Here is a 20,775-nt window from a genome sequence, read left to right on the forward strand (position 1 = left end):
GTAAGAGTAATATCATTAACATGTATTGGGGGTATACTACATTGATCTTTTTTTGGTGTTTAATGAATGACCATAGCCTCTTTGTTACGTTACCATTTTCGGCCTCAATAAAGCTGTTGATGTATGCATTGTAAGCTCTTTGACATTCCCTTTGGCATTCTTTAAAGTATTCTACATACATTACAAGGCTTAAAAAGATTACAAAACAACACAAAACTTACTTATATGTAACGCGCACGACAAAACTAAGATTTTCATGATGATCAGCGTGTGGACAAACCCCATAGCGAGTTTCATCCTCATTGGAGCTCGGACTACGGAGCAATCCCAAGTTAAACGCGAGTTGTTGTTTTGTGCCAGGGTTCTATTGGGGAATATACGGAGAAATTTTTTATTAAAAAATATCGGATACTGGAATGCCTACTAAAGGGCTCATTAAGGCGGATCTCTGTACCAACTTTGGTAGGAATCCGATGAACATTCACGGAGTTATGATCGATTATTTGCATAAAATAAGGTCGAAGGTCTGTCACGCCTATAGGGTAAACTCCTTTGAGGAATCAGTTGAAAATTGCTATGTAGATGGAGCAACCATCGTAGGAGTGCCTTTTTGTGGTTTGAAAGGAATCGGGATAAAGACCACGGAGATATGACACAACCCGACCTGTGTCAAAATTACGCGATCGATTTTTATGAATAAAAAAACTATTAGTTTTCGTGTCTATCAGGCAAACCACTTAGAGCAATGAGCTGAAAATCAGTGTGTAGCTGGAATAATCATCATAGAAAGTCCTTGCAGTAGTACAGAAGAATCGGATTACAAACCACTGAGTTATGATTCGAAACGCAACTACGTGTAGCAAATGCGAGATCGAGATACTCTAATAGAACAGTCACCCTAATAAAGCATTCAGCTGCATTTATAATTTACTCAATTATATTACATTGCAAGTTATTCTGTAGGGAATTCAGCTACAAACAAGTCACCCTGTAGTCAGATCAGCCAGAAGAAGGTACCTAATAGAGAGTTCAGCTACAAAGAAACCATCATGTAGAGAGTTCAGCTCAAACAAATTGCCCTGTAGAGAGATCAGCTAGAAGAAGTTACCTTGTAGAGAGTTCAGTTACAAAGAATAACCTGTAGAGAGTTCAGCTAGGAGCAAGTCACCCTGTTCAGAGATCAGCTAGGAACAAGTCACCCTGTAGAGAGTTCAGCTAGAAGAAGTTACATTGTAGATAGTATTATTATTATTTTATAGTTCAGCTACATGTAGAGAGTTCAGCTACAAACAAGTCATCCGGTAGAGAGATCAGTTAGAAGGATAACCTTGTAGAGAGGTCAGCTACAAAGAAATCACCCTGCTTCATCTTTTCTTCTTCCTGTGGTAAAGAAAAAATGATAGGTTAAAAAAAGCCCCAAAGCCGGCCTATGGGTATACAAATACAAAAAGAAGTGAAATCTAATCCAAAACAGCCAAGCTGTAAAAAAATTGCGGCCCTCAGACAGGCTATGGTGAAAAAAGATGTGAAATCCAAGGTGGCGGCCAAGAAATGGCTGTGATGGTAGGTTAATGGTAAAAATTTTAATGACAATTCAGGTGTCTTTAAAATAAAATTTCAGGTGAATTTTGTGCCAAGACCAAGCGGCACCAAATTCACCTGAATTGTGGTTATTAAAATATTTACATTAAACACGAATGCATACTTGGATAGGGCTGAAATTTGGCACACTTGAAGGGCTCGTTAAGGCGGATCTCAGTACCAACTTTGGTAGGAATCCAATGAACATACACGGAGCTATGACCGATTATGTGCGTAAAATAAGGTCGAAGGTCTGTCACGCCTATGGCGGCCTACAGTGTAAACCCCTTGGAAGAATGAGTTGAAAATTTATATGTAGATGGAGTAACCATCGTAGGAGTGCCTTTTTGTGGTTTGAAAGGAATTGAGATAAAGACCATGGAGATATGACACAAAACCCAACCTGTGTCAAAATTACGCGATACCAGCATTACGCGATACCAGAATTACGCGATACCAGAATGCCTTGTTTACTCCCTTACGAGACCTGCATTTACTTCTACAGACCTTTTCCTTCCTCTTGAGCATTTTGTTAAATCTGTTTTCCTTCCTAGTCTATTGGGTCGAACTGTCCCTGGTGATGTTTGAGAGAAAGCTATTTGCCTTGCCTGTGCGGCTAGGAGGCCTTGGTGTGTTTGATCCTTCGATTGTTGTGTCACAGCAGCATTCCTGCTCTGTAGAAGTAAATGCTGGTCTCGTTGGCTTGATTATCTCTCAGGTACATCAACTAGGTGACTGTCTTGATGCACAGGTTCAGTTGCGATCCAAGTTTCACTCTAGGAGCCATCAAGAGCAACTTCAATCTGCCAATCATTTGTTCGATGAACTTCCTCCTAGCATGCGTTCCTCAGTCATGTTGGCTCAGGAGAAGGGTGCATCGAATTGGCTCTCTTGTCTTCCATTGAAGTCGCATAATTTTGTGCTTCATAAAACTGCTTTTCGTGATGCAATTGCGCTTCGCTATCATTGGCTACCATCTGCCTGCCCTACTTCCTGTGCCTGTGGTCACTCTTTTACCATAGAACATGCTCTGTCTTGCCCAAAGGGCGGGTTTCCTTCTCTGAGACATAATGAAGTGCGTGATCTAACTGCCAATTTACTTTCCGAGGTCTATAACAATGTTGTCACTGAACCCCACCTTCAGCCTCTTTCTGGTGAGACCCTTCAATACAAAACAGCTAATCGTGATGATAACGCAAGGCTTGACATTGCAGCTAATGGTTTTTGGGGAGGACGATTTGAGAGGTCATACTTTGATGTCAGAATTTTTAACCCTAGTGCACTTTCAAATCAACCCCTACACTCTGCATACCGACGTCATGACAAGGAAAAGAGACGTGAATACCAACAACGGGTTCATGAAGTAGAGAATGCCTCATGTACTCCCTTAATTTTTACTACTACTGGTGGAATGGGTGATGCTGCTACTCAGTTTTATAAGAGATTGGCCAACCTTTTGAGTGCAAAGCACAGTCTTTCTTATAGAATAGTGATGGGATGGCTGAGATGTAAATTGAGCTTCTCTTTGTTGAGGTCTGCAATTATGTGCATTCGTGGTGCCAGGTCCAGTTTGCGCTGTCCCATTGCTGAGGCACCGATTGCTGTGCAGGTCGCTGAGGCCCATATGTAACTGAGATAATTTGTTTTTGTTTATTATGTACTGTTTTATCTTATGTCATTAATTTGTAAAAAAAAAAAAAAAAAAAAAATTACGCGATCGATTTTTATGAATAAAAAAACTATTAGTTTTCACATCTACCAGGCAAACCGCTTAGAGCAATGAGCTGAAAATCAGTGTGTAGCTGGAATAATCATCATAGAAAGTTCTTGCAGTAGTACAGAAGAATCGGATTACAGACCACTGAGTTATGATTCGAAAGGCAACTACGTGTAGCAAATGCGAGATCGAGATACTCTAATAGAACAGTCACCCTAATAGAGCATTCAGCTACGTTTATAACTTACTCCATTACAGAATTATATTACATTGCAGGATATTCTGTACGGAATTCAGCTACAAACAGTTAATCTGATAGACAATTCAGCTACATGCAAGTCACCCTGTAGAGTGTTCATCTAGAAACAAGTCACCCTGTATCAGCTAGAAGAAGTCACTTTGTAGAGAGTTCAGCTACAAAGAAACCATCATGTAGAGAGTTCAGCTGCAAACCAATCACAACTCAGCTACAAACAAACATGCCCTGTAAAAAGATCAGCTAGAAGAAGTTACCTTGTAGAGAGTTCAGCTACAAAGAAATCACCATGTAGAGAGTTAAGCTGCAAACAAATCACCCAGTAGAAAGTTCAGCTATGAACAGATCACCCTGTTGAGAGTTCAGTTAGGAACAAGTAATCCTGTAGAGAGATCAGCTAGAAGTATCACCTTGTAGAAAGTTCAGCTACAAAAAAATCATCTGTAGAGAGTTCAGCTACAAATAAATCACCCTGCAGAGAGATCAGCTAGAAGAAGTCACCTTGTAGAGAGTTCAGCTATAAAGAAACCACCATGTAGAGAGTTCAGCTGCAAACAAATCCCCTGTAGAGAGTTCAGCTAGAAACAAGTCACCCTGTAGAGAGATCAGCTAGAAACAAGTCATCCTGTAGAGAATTCAGCTAGAAGAAGTCACATTGTAGAGAGTTCAACTACAAAGAAACTACCATGTAGAGAGTTCAGCTGCAAACAAATCACCCTGTAGAGAACTCAGCTACGAACAAATCGCCCTGTAGAAAGATCAGCTAGAAGAAGTTACCTTGTAGGGAGTTCAGCTACGAACAGACCACCCTGTAGAGAGTTCAACTACAAACAAATCACCCTGTAGAGAGTTCAGTTACAAAGAAACCACCATGTAGAGAGTTCAGCTGCAAAAAAATCAATCACTCTGTAGAGAGTTCAGCTAGAAGAAGTCACCTTGTAGAGAGTTCAGCTGCAAATAAATCACCCTGTAGAGAATTCAGCTACAAACAAATCACCCTGTAGAAAGATCAGCTAGAAGAAGTCACCTTTTAGAGAGTTCAGCTACAAAGCAACCACCATGTAGAGAGTTCAGCTGCAAAAAAATCACAATCACTCTGTAGAGAGTTCAGCTAGAAGAAGTCACCTTGTAGAGAGTTCAGCTGCAAATAAATCACTCTGTAGAGAATTCAGCTACAAACAAATCACCCTGTAGAAAGATTAGCTAGAAGAAGTTACCTTGTAGAGAGTTCAGCTACAAAGAAACCACCATGTAGAGAGTTCAGCTGCAAACAAATCACCTGTAGAGAGTTCAGCTAGAAACAAATCACCCTGTAGAGAGATCATCTAGAAGAAGTCACCATGTAGAGAGTTCAGCTACAAAGAAATCAGCCTGTACAGAGTTTAGATACAAACAAATCACAGATCAGCTGGAAACAAGTCACATTGTAGAGAGATCACGAATCTCTCTACAAAGTGATTTGATTTGATTTATTATTTTATACTCACAACAATCGACACAGTGCCGTTCCTCCTTGTTAGAGTGATACAAAAATTCAAACACAACAACAACTAACTAAGCATACAAGAATATACAAGATAAACACAAAGAAAGACAATAGCTATAGCATACATGCAAGTACATGAATTACATAGTTAGACAAAAAATGGCTTTTCGCACAGCCATGAAAATGACGTCCTTTAGAATGTGATTGGTATCGGTTTATAATGTGATACTCACCTACTAGCTATCAGCTGCTGATATATTAACTTGTGTCGTAAATCACTGGGATGATTCTTCATGTTTTAGTTGACTCCAGTCCATGTATTCATAGGCTTTAAACCTCCTCACAGGTCCTACAGAAGAACTCACAGAAGACCTTGCAATTGGCCTTCTGTGGGATAATGGGTACAACTAGATGATCATAGATTAATTTGTAAAATGTTTTTAGTTGATTTTGGTTCTTCTAGAGGTAGATTAAGAGAGGACAACATATCAGTGACACTTGGAAATTCTTGAAAAATCATTTCAACAGAATCTAGCTGCGGTTCTCTAAATAGATTCCAGCTTGTTTATGTTAGCCAAGGTGTGAGGGTCCCAAACAGATGCAGCATATTCAATAATAGGACAGACCATAATCTTACAGCAACTACATTTAATAATTAGCTTGTCTGGCAGTACTGGTAAATCTCTAAACATGCTTATTCCATGAAAGATTACTGACTATTGTTACTCCAAGATATTGTGTGGGAGACTTGCCTGATAGATAGAGATTCTATGCATTAAGTAAAATTCAAAGGGTCCTTTTTATTTGTTATTCTTAAAAATTCACACTTTTGGTGGTTTAATTCCATCTGTTGGATGCATGTCTATTGTACGAGTGCATCTAGATCTTCTGGTAGAACTTGACAGTGACAGTCAGCTTCAGACTTGATATAAAAAAAACAGTACATCACAGCTTCACTTTTGAACGTACCCGAGAAGGAAGATAATTAATATACAGCAACAAGAGCAATGGAGCTAAGACTGTGCCTTGAGGAACCCTTGATGACACTGGGATGGGATGACTCTTTTGACTGTTTTAATCTCACATATTGAGACCTGTCAGTTAAGTAAAATTTGAACCATAATGATTATTATAGTAAAATGCTCCATGTATATCAAAGTTTTTTGAAGAGGCATGCATGTGGCACTTTCCTTACGGAAATCTAACAGAAGAACATCACATTGACCCTTTTCATTGAGACATTTGGCTAAATCATTAATGGTACCAATCAGTTGGGATTCACAGCTTCATTTCTGTCTAAATCCATGTTGACTATTGCAGAGAACTTCATGATACTGTCACTAACTTGTGATCTTATTGAACAGTTTACCTACTACTGAGGTGATAGCAATAGGTGTGAACTTTCTTGGGGTCGTTAGTAGCATCCTGTAGCTATTCATGTAAAATAATTCTGTAGACCAGATAGGTGGCTGGAGAAGTTTAGCAGCTTATTAAACAACGTGGCTAGGAAATGCTGAGAAACTGGTAAATTCTTAAGGTGGAAATAAATGATGTTGTCAGGTCCAGAAGATCATTTAGCTGAGCAACGATGAAATGTTGCTTTGGAGTATTCTAACTGGTGAATCATTGAAGGGCACTTGAAAGGAACCAGGCAGACTTTTAGTAATCATATGCATGTAGGGAGCTCAGTGTATGAGAACTGCTTTTGGCATAGTCAGATAGGTTTCAGTAAACAATTCAACTGTGATGGACAGGTTAAGTGAAATTATTAAGACAATTACAACATAAGTACATACACACATACACATGAGAACAAGTTTACAATACAGCATTTCAATAAATAAAAGAAAAATAAAGTCTTCACACTCAAACTGTGGGCAGAGAGGCGAACTCTGCCCAATCCTGTGTTGATGGAATCGTTGCCATTACAGATGCAGCATTGCCGCATTGAACATCAATAGCAACCTTCTGAATCAAAAATTAGGTGGCCTATTATCACCAGACTACTCCATTACCCGGGAACCTATCTGCCTTACTAATGAACATGCACATGATCCCCAAGCACCCAGGGTCTCAACACAAAGAGGGGAGAAGTAAAAAGATGGAGTCAGAGGAATACTTCCTTATCTTAGTTGACTCTACAGAGTTTGCCAGCCGGCTGGCACTACTTGCGGAAGTAGAAAATGTAGGCTCACAAGATACATCAACGACGCGCGCCCAGGAACGATCATTGTTCTGGTATGTGTTCAGACACATAACAGCGTAGAAACTATCTTGAAGATGACCGGCTTTTACTCATAACTTTTAGTTGAGCCTTTGAAGATTAGTGTGAAAGACTGTTACCCCCAGGTTTTTGCTGCTATCAGAATTGCGATATACATCCTGTTTATTAAAGAAAGTACGAAGAGGTAAGATGAAATGTTGCGTATGTGTGACGGTGTTCGGGATGCAAAAAATTACAAATTACTGTTGAAAAAGCATTAAATGTACCACGGTACGCCGAGATGTTTGGCAATGAACGGTTTGTAGTCGTGGGGCGTTGGGGGGGAATTCCCCTTTAGGGTCTGCCATGTAAGAGCTCAAAATACGTTTCCCGTAATGTATTTTTAGGAGAGTAGATGCATTATAGACTAGTTATGAGTTCTATCGAGTATTATTTCATGATGCTTGTGTGTACATGGTTAAAGCTTTAATCACTAAACAATTAGAATACACCATGCCAAAACGCACTATACGTTCGATTTTGTGATTAGCACTGATTACCGATAGACTTAATAGTGTATTGATGAATGAGCTATTGTATGTATGCAGCTACTATTGATAGGGTAGTAATGTATGCCATACTGTGTATAGAGATCATGCATTTTCTTGCCAAAAGTATCAATCGAAAACCAGCATTGCTTTACCTTTAATGGTGACTTGCCATAATTAGTTAGTGGTCCAAATGTGTCTTATGAGTAGCAACCTCCAATAGGCTCTGTACTAAAATCTTTGACTGATCAAAGCCAGTCAAGATGGGATTTTTGATTTTAACCTCTGACGTTTGCTGAAATTTTTCTCATGATTGACCTGGTTGCATTTGTTTTTGCTACAGTTTCATGCATCACTTGCTGTGCTGGAAAAACAACTTCACTACAATGTACCTATTAGTGTTCTGCGATACAGTGCATTTTGTGTATCACGTATCACCATCAATAAACTGTTCGATACGATACTGTATCACGATACTATAATGAAGTGGTCATGGCTAGTTATGACTGGCGTATTAGCTAACGGTTGTAACAATATCCAATTTATCTGTATCTTACATAGCTAGCCGACACTGATTCTACATTCACTGTGTATACAAATTTCTTGATTCAGTGAATGTAAATAAACTATTACACTGATATGACAAATAGCTAGTGTGTTCTTATGATTTTTGTGTGGAAAGCAGAGTTGCTGTTTTAATGCATGCTCCCACAAAGGCTTGTCCGGATTACTCCGCATTTTTATGAGTTGTGAAAATGGCTAGTATATACAGCAAATTGTTTACTGCTTATAGTGGTGCAGTTCTTTATACTTAAAGTGTAACAACTACTGTTTTTAGAAGACCCAGGTAAGAAAATTTTGGCTATAACAGCATCACTTACACATGCATATTTGTATGGCTTCTCGTAATGTTGCATTTTATAACACAGGTAAATAGAGAGGTTTTCTATTTGAGTATCTAGATCACTTGTTACAGTAATACAACAATCACTGACTGTTCTACTAGAAAACTTCGATATATCGATATTTTCTAAGTACAGTATCGTATCGTGATACTTATTTGCTGTATCGATATATTGCCGTATCAATGTGTATTGCAGATCCCTAGTATCTATTGCGTAAAGTGTGTCTTGTTCATTAATCTTTCAATTTGACCACAATTGCAGGTTGTATTACACTGGATTACTATGAAATATTCTACTAACTGTTACCATCTAAGTACATGCCTTCAGATGAGTGTAACTAAATTTCTGGCTGATTCTATAGACTTAACTTTTTTGCTGTTAGAATGTTGTTTTGACAAAACATGTACCTTTTGAGCACTGCTGAAGGTACAATGCATCATGGACTTACCTCTGTCTTCTTTGTGTACCATTTGTTTTTTTTTTACTTGCAGTACAAAGGTGTGCGTAAATAAACTTTTGCAAGGTAACTGAAAAACGTTTTGCAGTGTTTCATGGCCACGGACTGGGTAAAGGGTTTTGAACACTTCTTTACATATGTATGGGTTTCAATGGAAGACAAGTGTAGTTTGTTGTTGGGAAAATGACTCACAAACTAGTAAGGGAGGGAATATATTTCAGCACAAACCTTCATTTTGATTACTGCACACTTTCCATACACTTGAAATTCATAAAATAACATCACAGTGAGTCTTACATATACATACGTACCTGTCTACTTGTTCAGTATGTTGTGCACTGTAAAGCAGTCCTTACATAAATGTACCTACTTATGTGATAGATCATGATCTAAATAAATGTTTTAAAAACATACTACATGCGTATGTCAAAATCAGGGATGTGCTCTTGTCTTGTGTACCAAACCAGGGGGTAGGTCATGATGTCATAACGCGTACAATCTTACGTAAGTGAATTGTATTCCATTGATAATTACATGCTGCAAAGCTTAATGTACCAGCGTCTTGCATAATTGTAGATGCCGAAATTGATTGAATTTGCTACTAGTGATTAAGAATACAGCAAACAATAATACAGGTACCCGAAAATAAGGTTATCATTTATTCTAAATAATGCACTATTGCAAAAATCACTGTAATTTTGCTGGGGTTAGTTGGGGTTAGGTACTTGAAACGATTTCTATACTAGTGACTTACTATTTCTGACAAGAAATATAGCGGTAAACCTCACGGTTTACTGGAACTGAACTCTATGGCACAATGTACAGTACGCATACGTCACGCAATGATTGTGATGTCATGACCTACCCCCCCCCCCCCCCCGGTACCTAACTGTGCACATGTGTTGAGTGCTAATTACATTGAGTTTAAAGTTTGGACAGAATCCTTTAGCACCCATGTGCTCAAGGGAAGATTGATTGCTTATATAACCAGACTACTTATTAGTTACGTATGTGTGTATACTGTATGCAGAACTTTTGTCATACTGTAGTCATGAAATAGGATAAATCAGAATGAAACAATTATTGCATGTGCCAGTCTGTTGAGTATCAACCTACCTGTGTAGCTGATGTGGGAAACAGTTCATTAAAATGTGTAGCTTATTTTCTCTTTGTTAAAGATGCTATAACAGTAGTATTAGCAATGTAGTGGTGTTTAAATGAAAAATCTCTGTGAATATGTACTTTTGCTTTTCCTGCTTTTGTAGCAATATTTTAAATGTACGTGTGTGTGGTGTACTGGCAACCATCATTCTTATCGTACTGGAACCCTACTTCATTTTATATTATTATTTTTAGTTTGTTATTTTGTTTTAGTTATGATATACATGTGTGGCTATGAATGCTCTTTAAAATTGATCTCACTGCTTCGACTCGAGTAAGCTACACATAGATTAAGAGGCATGGTTGTTATCTACAGCAAAACTGTAGTTAGATCATTATTAAGTGGCATAGTTACTATGCTATGGTTGTTTAAGGACATGGTAATGTGTCCTGATCGTTTAAAGGTGTGGTAGCCGTGCAATCGTTTGATATGTGCTACTACAAGTACAGTATCCAGTGTCCACTCCCTTTACTATGGAATGCACTTCTCTAGTCAATGCAGAAAATTAACACTGTGGTATGGTTTTCTTGTATGGAGAAGAAGATGACCATGCAATTGAAGATAAAAGGAAAAGAAAAGCACAGAAAGCAGACACGTGTCGGCACATGCCACAGAGGAATTTGTTACTGTGGCATGAATTAATAACTGTGTGCTGTGTCGTTTGACAGGCTAGCAGACCAAAATTGGATTTTAAAAGTTCAACTGTCAACCTTCTATAAATGTTTTCTTATTTCTAAACCTGAATTTGATGCTAGATACACCTCTGCTTTTTGTTGTGTATGTTATGTGTATGGCTTTATTGCTCAAAAATTTTGTTGATGGTTTAGTGTGACCAGAAGCCATACCTTAAACAAACACTGAGGTTGCCACATTACAACCACTACCTGGTTGGGTTGGTAAAAACAGTAGACCCGGGGACCCATGGAAATCTAACTCTTCTTGGAACTTTTTACACTTCACAGTATTCTATACTTGTACTAGGTACCTCTGCAAGTAGTCTTGCGTGGCTAATCCCCCTCGCGGCGTCTCGCACGATGTTTACATCAATTAGAAATTATAAGCGCCTCTGAAAATGTGTCTGAAGCTGACTGCATTAATTACAGGTTACTCGCTATATTCTGTATTTGTTTGCACAATGTTTCTAAACTTTAGTGGCTAGGTGACATAATAGACTAGACTGGCATGCTCATTGTGCAGCAGGCGAACAATTACCAGTTAAGCCAGCTAAGCAAGTTCCAGCAGCTCTTCATACATCATGGTGCATTTGTACAATGTTCCTAAACTACTCTAGTAGTTAGGCGGCATAATAAACTAATATGCTTACTGTGCAGCAGGCAGTGGCATATAAATGCAGTCAGCTTCAGTCACTTTTTAGAGGCGCTTATAATTTTTAATTGATGTAAACATCGTGCGAGACGCCGCGAGGGGAGAAAAAGTGGATTGGCCATGCAAGACTACTTGCAGAGGTACCTAGTGCAAGTGTAGAATATTGTGAAGTGTATAAAATTCCAAGCAGAGTTGGATTTCCGTGGGTCCCCGGGTCCACTGTTTTTACCTACCCTGGTTGGGGGTAGGTATAAACAGTGGACCTGGACCCACTGAGACCTATTGGAATTTTATGTTTGTACTAGGTACATACCTCTGGAGGTCATGGTGTCTAGTCTCGCATGGCCAGACCACTCCATCACTGATTCATGTTAACTAGAAAAAAACAACCTAGTAGGCTGTTGAAAGGTTACAGCCGTACACTTTAGTATGACTTGCTATAAGTTTGACAATTTATAGTATGTTCACGTTGAGCTGAATCCTCAAAAACATTTAATAACTCATGGATGCAACTACACACGATCTTGAAATTTGGCTCATTTGTAGTGCTGCTTGACCCGTTAAAAATATTTCAAAATCTTTTTGTTCAAATGTTTGACATAATATTTACGGCCAATCCAAATTTTCACAATACATTTCCTATGGGGAAGCCATATAAATACAGTGTCCATTACAGCCCTTTCCTGAACTTGTGATAGAGCCCAACCATATGTATCTGTTGTTGACACCTTTGCTGTTACCAATAATCATCTGGTTGGCTGAAATGTTAACTCTGTGGAGAAAAAATCCACTTTTAATTTTTAGCTGTTTTTCAGGATTCAGCTCAACGTGAACATACTATAGTTTGTGCCAACAACTATTCCAGGGAAGGAGATTCAGTGAAACCATCACGACAGGTTACACTTGTAAGCAGCTCGACAAAGGGGTTCTGTGCTTCATGGCACATGAAGCTAAAGACTTGTTGAGATTCAGTGTAGCTGGAGGTGTGGAAAATGCGTGGCCTCTGCTAAGCAGTCCATACCTTTTTTGGGCTAGGTGCTTATAATGTGTAATTGATGTAGGCATTGTCTGAGGCACTGGATGGAGTGATTATAGTCTGGCCACATGAGACTAGGCACTGTGGCTTGCAGAGGTATCTAGTGCAAGTATAGGATTTTGAAGTATATAAAATTGCAATAAAGGTGGGTCTCTGCTCTTGAGTAGACCCTGGTCCAACCCTCTTATGGTTATTGGGGTGCATGTTAGGCTGAACTACATAGTACTCACAATAACAAGCTATGCTAATGCATCAAGATTAACTCCCATGAATAATATTATGAACTCTTGACCAGAGGAGGGCTGACACCAAAGTAACAAAAGATGTCATGTTAATTGCATAACTTACATTCTTTTAGTTACTGAAAACAATTTCTAAACCAGTGTTGTAGATTGTCAGGCTCCCAAGAGACATTTAAAATTTGTTTTGGCCATATTTATTTTCCCTGGTGGATTTCTGTCTTCTATTTTGTGTAGTTAGTCATGTGAATAAGTCTCCAATGGATTATGTGTATTGAAATCAAACCATCGGAGTTGAGTGGGATCAATTACACCACTGGATTTAGTGTTAGAAATGCTTCGATTGGCATGTATATTTCAATACCTTCCTGAAATGGGATCTCTGTACAAACCCTATGGCTCAAGTGAACGTGTTGGACCCCCTCTGAACTCTTGACTACACATAACTATTTGCAGCTACAGAATCGACTTTAAAATTTCAGTATCACTGAAAACAAATAAATACACAAAATCATTTTATGGCATATGTAGCCTGTGTAATCTCCACAAAACGTTTACCAGAAAATTTTTACTTAACCAGCAATAGCATGTACTGATGTCTGTATGACACCTCTGGTTGGGCATACATGTATATGATATATTACTATTGTGTAACAAAGAGATTTTTTTTTTGCTTGTAGTAAGGAGCTACACCATGAGCACTACACTTCCCCTGTATGGGTTGCTACTACAAGATATCCAAGGATTCAAGGAAGATACATCTTTCATTGGAGATGGACAGCAATTTATGTCCATTCAAATTCTCAAGGGGTCTCTGATTAGCCGTTTGAAGACATCAGATATCACAGTGATCAAAACAGTTTATGAGTGTTTTGTTAACTATAAAGTTGACACTGAGCCTCAGTCTAATATGTACTTATTTGCTGGTCCTGAGTATGTCTTTCCTCTGTCGGGATTACAGAGAGATTTTATGTTAGGAGTTAAAAAACATTCTGATCGATTGGAAATGTTGGGAAAGCTGAAGTGGATAGAATCACTCAAGAAAGGTTCTGAAGTGTATGTCACTATTGCTACCATTCCTGTGCCTGTGAGAGGTGTTGTGAGATATATTGGAGGATTGCCTGGTAAAGATGGAAGGAAATTTGGAATTGAGCTAATGGTACGTATGTACGTATGTATTGGTTAGTATAAAAGGAAACTGTGTATGAGATTATGCAAATGCAACCTACTATTCTGTCTGTACTCACATGAGCAAAAACCCTTTTCTGTTAAAAACTGTATAGACTAGATGAATAAACAAGTTGATATTGTGCTACTTCTAAAAAGTGACATGTAGCTACTGTAGCTAACTCATCTGAAATTAAGTTATTAACCAACTATATGTATTACATAGGTTTTTGGTTGTGCAATAATACATAATTAATTTATTGTAATTCTCATATTTTGTAATTCACGAAATTTTTATAATTCTTCAATTACATTGCCATGTGCTGCTAAGGAAGTGCTTGTTAAACAAACCGCTTTTACCAGCACAATACGCACAGAAGTACCTTCTAAACTGTTTTATAGTTTGACTATCATGTTTTTTTCCACAAATTCTCGACAAAGCCTCGAAGCTGCTCTTCATTTTCGTTCGCATACGTAGGGATACGCTCCCTTTCCAACTCGAAGGGATATGCTATTCCTGGTAGTCTATGAGGCCTGCACAGTTGTTTTTCAGTTGTTAAACGCCTGTAATACCCGAAGGGAAAGTAATCTACGAAGTCGGAGGAGAGTTGCCACACCCATATTTCAGACTGCCGAAAAGAAACCACCTCAGAGCAAAGTTTACTTGTGCGGAAGTTTAATACAGACTTCATTTAACTTTTTACTTCTTACATAAAAGCTGCTGTTCCATTTAAAGATTTTGCTCACGTGGGTGCGTATGGGCAAACATAGGTAGATAGGTAGGTACACACACACACAACACACAGAGCACACACACACACACACAACACACACAACACACAGCACACACACAACACATAGCACACACACACAGCACACACAACACACACACACAACACACACAACACAACACACACACACAACACATAGCACACACACACAGCACACACAACAAACACACACAACACACACACACAACGCACACACAACACACGCACACACAACACACGCACACACCACACAGCACCCGCAACACACACACACACACACACACACACACACACACACACACACACACACACACACACACACACACACACACACACACACACACACACAACACACACATAACACACACACACATTTTACGAAAACACGCGAAAAATTGAAAATTTTAAAAGGGGAATAGGGATCGCTGAAAAATGCCATGAAACAAGAAGGAATTGCTGGGGTGGTAATGTAAACAACAAATCCCTATTTTGACTTTCTGTCATACATTTTAGTTACATGTTGCATCATTTTGAGATGAGTCAAAAATAGGGATTTGTGGTTTACATTACTATCCCAGTGATCACTTCTTGTTTCATGGCTTTTCTCAGCGATCCCTATTCCCCTTTTACAATTTTCAATTTTTTATTCATTTAGTTTGTGTACTTTTTATTAATCCAGTAATGGATTTTGTTTATTGATAATGATAATTGTTGTCGATACGTATAGTATTTTTAAAAAGAATTGTTAATTTAAAATGAAGTAGGGATCTATGCAATAAAAAGTAGTGAAACAAGAGATGAATGATGGTATTACAGCATAGCTCGATGGGAAAGTCCCTACTTCGGCACATAAGCTATAAGCTCAATGCCAAAGTAGGGACTTTCCCACCAAACTCTGAACACACTGACTCAGCCACTCAGTGCTGCGGCCGGACGACGAGATCAGCAGACGATTGGATAGTACTCGAGTGGAAATTGTATTACTTCATCCTGTTAGTCGAGACTAAGCTCCAGACAACTGAATGGGCCTGTTCGTTCGAACAACTTCCGGCCCGGGGAAATAGAATGCAGATCATTGTACAGTATAGCCTAAATATTTTGAGGGGTAAATATTTTGAGGTTGAGCAATGTTAAAATTTTCGTGGATTTACAAACACTCCCAAAATGTATTAGACTATATGGAAGTCCAAATATTTCAAGGGTAAAATTTTTGCTGATAACACCCAAAACCACAAAATCAGCGAAAATTTCCCCCTCGAAATATTTACGCTATACGGTACTAAGACAGGTCACAGATCTGAGCACCACTGCTACTACGATCAAAGGTAAGCTATGCACACTACTACAGGCCTATGTGTTTCCAATTTTGGCACAGTACGTACTTTAATAAGCTGTATAGGAACTTAATAGCTAGCTCACAAGTTACACTGTATCTAGCTGTGCTACAACAAAAAACTAAGTATTTTAAAGAATTGTTAATTTAAAAATGAAGTAGGGATCTATGCAATAAAAAGTAGTGAAACAAGAGATGAATGATGGTGTTACAGCATAGCTTGATGGGAAAGTCCCTACTTTGGCACATAAACTATAATTTTGCTCAATGCCAAAGTAGGGACCTTCCCACCGAGCTATGCTGTAATACCATCATTCATCTCTTGTTTCACTACTTTTTATTGCATAGATCCCTACTTCATTTTTAAGTTAACAATTTTTAAAAATACTAGTTTGTTTAATTTTTTTTTTGTTGTAGCACAGCTAGTTACAGTGTAACTTGTAAGCTAGCTATTAAGTTCCTGTACAGCTTATTAAAATACTTACTGTGCCAAAATTGGAAGCACATAGGCTCGTAGTAGGGTGCATAGCTTACTTTTGATTGTAGTAGCAGTGGTGCTCAGATCTGTGACCTGTCTTAGTACGATGGTCTGCGTTCTATTCCCCGGGCCAGAAGTTGTTCGAACGAACAGGCCCTTTCAATTCTCTGGAGCTTAGTCTCAACTAACAGGATGAAGTAATATAATTTCCATTCGAGTACTATCCAATCGCTCGCTAATCTTGTCGTCTGGCTGCAGCACTGAGTGGCTGAGTCAGTGTGTTCAGAGGAACAAGCCGTCGAGTATCAGTCCGTCTATTAAGTTGCAGTCCAGGAGTTGGCAAAAGTTGAAGTGACAACTCAGCAGCCTTAATGTTTTATGCGCATGCAACACTTGAAATTATAAGCATCCCTCTCTTTCAGCAGCATAAGCACTTTCTGAAATAATTTTGTGGTGTCTACAGAAAAGTGTTGATATGGAAAATTAATGCTTAAGTATGGTTTCGATGCTTGAAGAAGAAGATAACCAACCTGATTGAAGGTAAAAAGAAAGACAAGGCGCACAGGGCGTACACTAGTCGAAACCCCAAAAGGCACATCCCACCAGTGAGTTTGTTGTTGTGGCATAAAATGGTGACCGTGCGCTGCTTCGTTTGGGCTCTAGGCTTGCGACTGTGGTCAGTGAGTGAGTGAGTGGAGTGAGTGAGTGAGACGAAATTTCAAGTTTATAAGATTTTTAAAAAATTCTATATCCGCTCACCGGTAAGTTTTTTCTTGTTTTTAATGCTGTATGTCATGTTAGATGGACTAATATTATTTCATAAAGGTGATTTTCGTGGTGTAAGATGTCTCTAGGATGATTTTAAAGGCGGAATTTTAGGCAGCACGCATTATTTTCGAGGGATCCCTTAAATACGTATAGCAATTTACATTAGTGGCTGTCAAGCTCAGTATAAACTTTGTTGTTATCAGACACACTTAACTGCATTATTAGAGTATTTACGTGACTGGTTTTGTCTGTGGACAAGACTATACATGTACATTACACACATTCTTAATATGGAGCAGCTGTTGTCTTTCTACATGTGTCAGGACACTTAGTCATTGTAGTATCTTCATGCAGTGTTCTCATGAATACTCACCAGATGGTATGATACTGAGCTAGCTACTTGTCACAAGACATAAAATTCTGACAAGGGTATAATTATAAGTTAAACATTCAGTGTTTGTGCATTTATCATTTCAGCCAAGACCATACACAATAAGAGTCATGTATGCAGATTTTCCAGGAGTGCATGGACTACAATTATAATGATTATGGTGCACAGTAGATATAATGTCAGAAAAGTGATATCAAGAGTTTATAACCCTACACCATTATGAACTCTTGGTAATATAGTTTATGTAGAGTATGTTGTATTGTATCCATTGGGTATACCACATGAAATCTTTGCTGTGGACATGTATGGATACATATGGCTTCCCAAAACAAATTGTGGCATCTATGTACATTAATAAATTATTTATATTACATCATGTACAGTTAGACTGTACAGTAGCTAATCTGCATGCACACACATCATTCACAACAACGAAATTGGAGGGAGTGTATAAACGGTGGAATGGACTACTGGAATGGTGGAATACTGGAATGGTGGAATGGAATTTTTTAAAGTTCAATATCATTTTTTTACATCCAAATAAGTACATCTCCTCCCCTTATGTAAGCAAATAAATAGGATTCCCCTTGAAGTCAGCATACTTTAAATTTTCCTCACCACAACACTTGTATGACTTCTAACTCAACACTTTATTACTTGTGTGAAACTAACTGTGAGTGTGCAACATGACACTGCCACATAGTCTGGTGCCGCCCGCCCCTTCGCATAAAGTAAGGGTCTGGTGAAATACAGATACTAAAATCATTTCTACTAGCCAATTAGTGCATGCCAATGACGTTCACACAGAAATCGCCTTGGCAACACAATACTTTTGTTCGAATTGAAGTGCAATCATCTTACGTAACAAGCATTATGTGCGCTGTCTAATTGAATTCCTTTTGAAATGATTAGGTATTTGTATTTCACCAGACCCTTACTTTTTGCGAAGGGGCGGGTGGCGCCAGACTAACTGCCACAATGAACTTTGGCTTAAATTTATTTTCTGACATAATTGTGGAAAAGGCTCATTGTAAATGCTTACAAGATAGTCGCACTTCACTTTTCCCAATGATTTTCGCTTAGGTTCCTAGGTTAGTGGTAAACACCTCGTACAGGCTCTGCCTTCTGTGTTCGCCCTCCAGTGCCTAACTGGTAAAGTTGATAATAAATGAATACTTCATTGTACAGTGAATGTACTTTTACAATGCGTTCATGTAATCAGCTGGCTAGCTAACTTTTTACCATTTGGGAACAAGGGTTAAGTCAGGAGTCTTCTTGGTATTCCCAATAAACTGCTATTGTGCGTGTTCATAACTGACTGTACACTACAATATATTGGTAAACTTTGTCTGTGGTGAGGTGAAATATGCTAAATAAACTGACTTCAAGGAAAATCCTATTTATTTGCATACATAAGGCCAATGAAACTTGATTAGCAGTTTCGCGCCATCGCCCACATGCTTTTGATACACCCGCATGGAATTTCATTATTGGCATTTCAGATCGAAATACTCTAATAGAGCAGTCACTTTTACTCTAATAGAGCAATCAGCTATACTCTAATGGAAAAATCACTTGTTATATGGATTAGTAACGTACTTTAGCTATTTAATGTAAGCATAGATATTATATACTACGTATGATGTAAGAGTAATCAATGTAGATCTCGCTGTTTTTTGGCAGAAATCTTCATGTTTGGGATGTGTGTTGTGCTTTTGGAAAATAATGAATAATGATTAATAACCACCCGCCCGCATCAATTTTTCTGAACGAGAAACTGGCAATCAAGTTTCATTGGCCTAAGGGGAGGAGTTGTACTTATTTGGATGTAAAAAATGATATTGAACTTTAAAGAATTCCATTCCACCATTCCAGTATTCCACCATTCCAGTATTCCACCATTCCAGTATTCCATTCCACTGTTTATACACTCCCCAAATTGGATACTGTGTAGTCATGGGGAGTGTATAAACAGTGGAATGGAACACTGGAATGGTGGAATGGAATTTTTTAAAGTTCAATATTACCTTTTACATCCAAAGAAGTACAACTCCTCCCTTTAAGTAAGCAAATAAACAGGATTCCCCTTAAATTCAGTTCTTTCAGCACAATTCACCTCACCATAGACAAAATTTACCAATTGTAATGTAGTGTAAAGTCAGTTATGAACATGCACTCTAGCAGTTTATGGGAATACCTAGAAGACTCCCCTTGTTCCCAAATGATAAAAGTTAGCTAGCTGATTACATGTATGCATTGTAAAAGTACATGCACTGTATAATGAAATGAAGTATTTATTTATTATCAACTTTGCCAGTTAGGCACTGGAGAGTGAACACAGAGTGCAGAGACTGTACAAGGTGTTTACCACTATCCTAGGAGTCTAAGCGAAAATCTTTGGGAAAAGTGAAACAGGACTATCTTGTAAGCATTTAAAATTAGCCTTTTCTACAATTACGTCAGGAAACAAAATTTAAGCAAAAGTTCATTGTGGCATGCACAGTGCCATGTTGCACACTGAACTGAACTTTCATTAAGACAGTTAGTTTCAGACAAGTAATAAAGTATTGAGTTATAAGTCATACAAGTGTTGTGGTGAGGTGAAGTATGCTAAAAGAGCTGACTTCAAAGGGAATCTATTTATTTGCTTACTTAAGGGGAGGAGTTGTACTTATTTGGATGTAAAAAATGATATTGAACTTAAAAAAAAACATTCCAGTATTCCACTATTCCAGTGTTTCATTCCACTATTTATACACTCCTGCAGTCATGGGTTATCAGTAGTATGAAGCCATGTTGTTTACACAATATGGTCAGCCAAATATGGCTCTCACAAATAGTTTAACTTTAACAGACTATAACTGGTTATTAACTGGTGTTGTCTATGTCAGCCAAGGGTAGTTGGAAAGAGCGGATACGGTTGGACGCGGACATGGATGCGGACACGGACAT

At 38.4% G+C, this 20,775-nt stretch overlaps 1 protein-coding gene across 1 annotated transcript in view; it reads left to right on the top strand.

The window, feature by feature from the left end:
- Positions 1–7,264: 7,264 nt before the first annotated feature.
- The window catches only part of LOC136264051 (ubiquitin carboxyl-terminal hydrolase CYLD-like), a 167,849-nt gene continuing 154,338 nt past the window's right edge, over positions 7,265–20,775 (top strand). Inside the window, exons 1-2 of the mRNA XM_066058733.1 lie at positions 7,265–7,448; positions 13,597–14,075. Of these exons, the coding sequence (XP_065914805.1) occupies positions 13,611–14,075 (465 nt within the window). The 5' untranslated portion in view covers positions 7,265–7,448; positions 13,597–13,610. The remainder of the gene's footprint in view (positions 7,449–13,596; positions 14,076–20,775) is intronic.

Source organism: Dysidea avara, chromosome 8 (genome assembly GCF_963678975.1).
Source record: "Dysidea avara chromosome 8, odDysAvar1.4, whole genome shotgun sequence".
NCBI lineage: Eukaryota > Metazoa > Porifera > Demospongiae > Dictyoceratida > Dysideidae > Dysidea > Dysidea avara.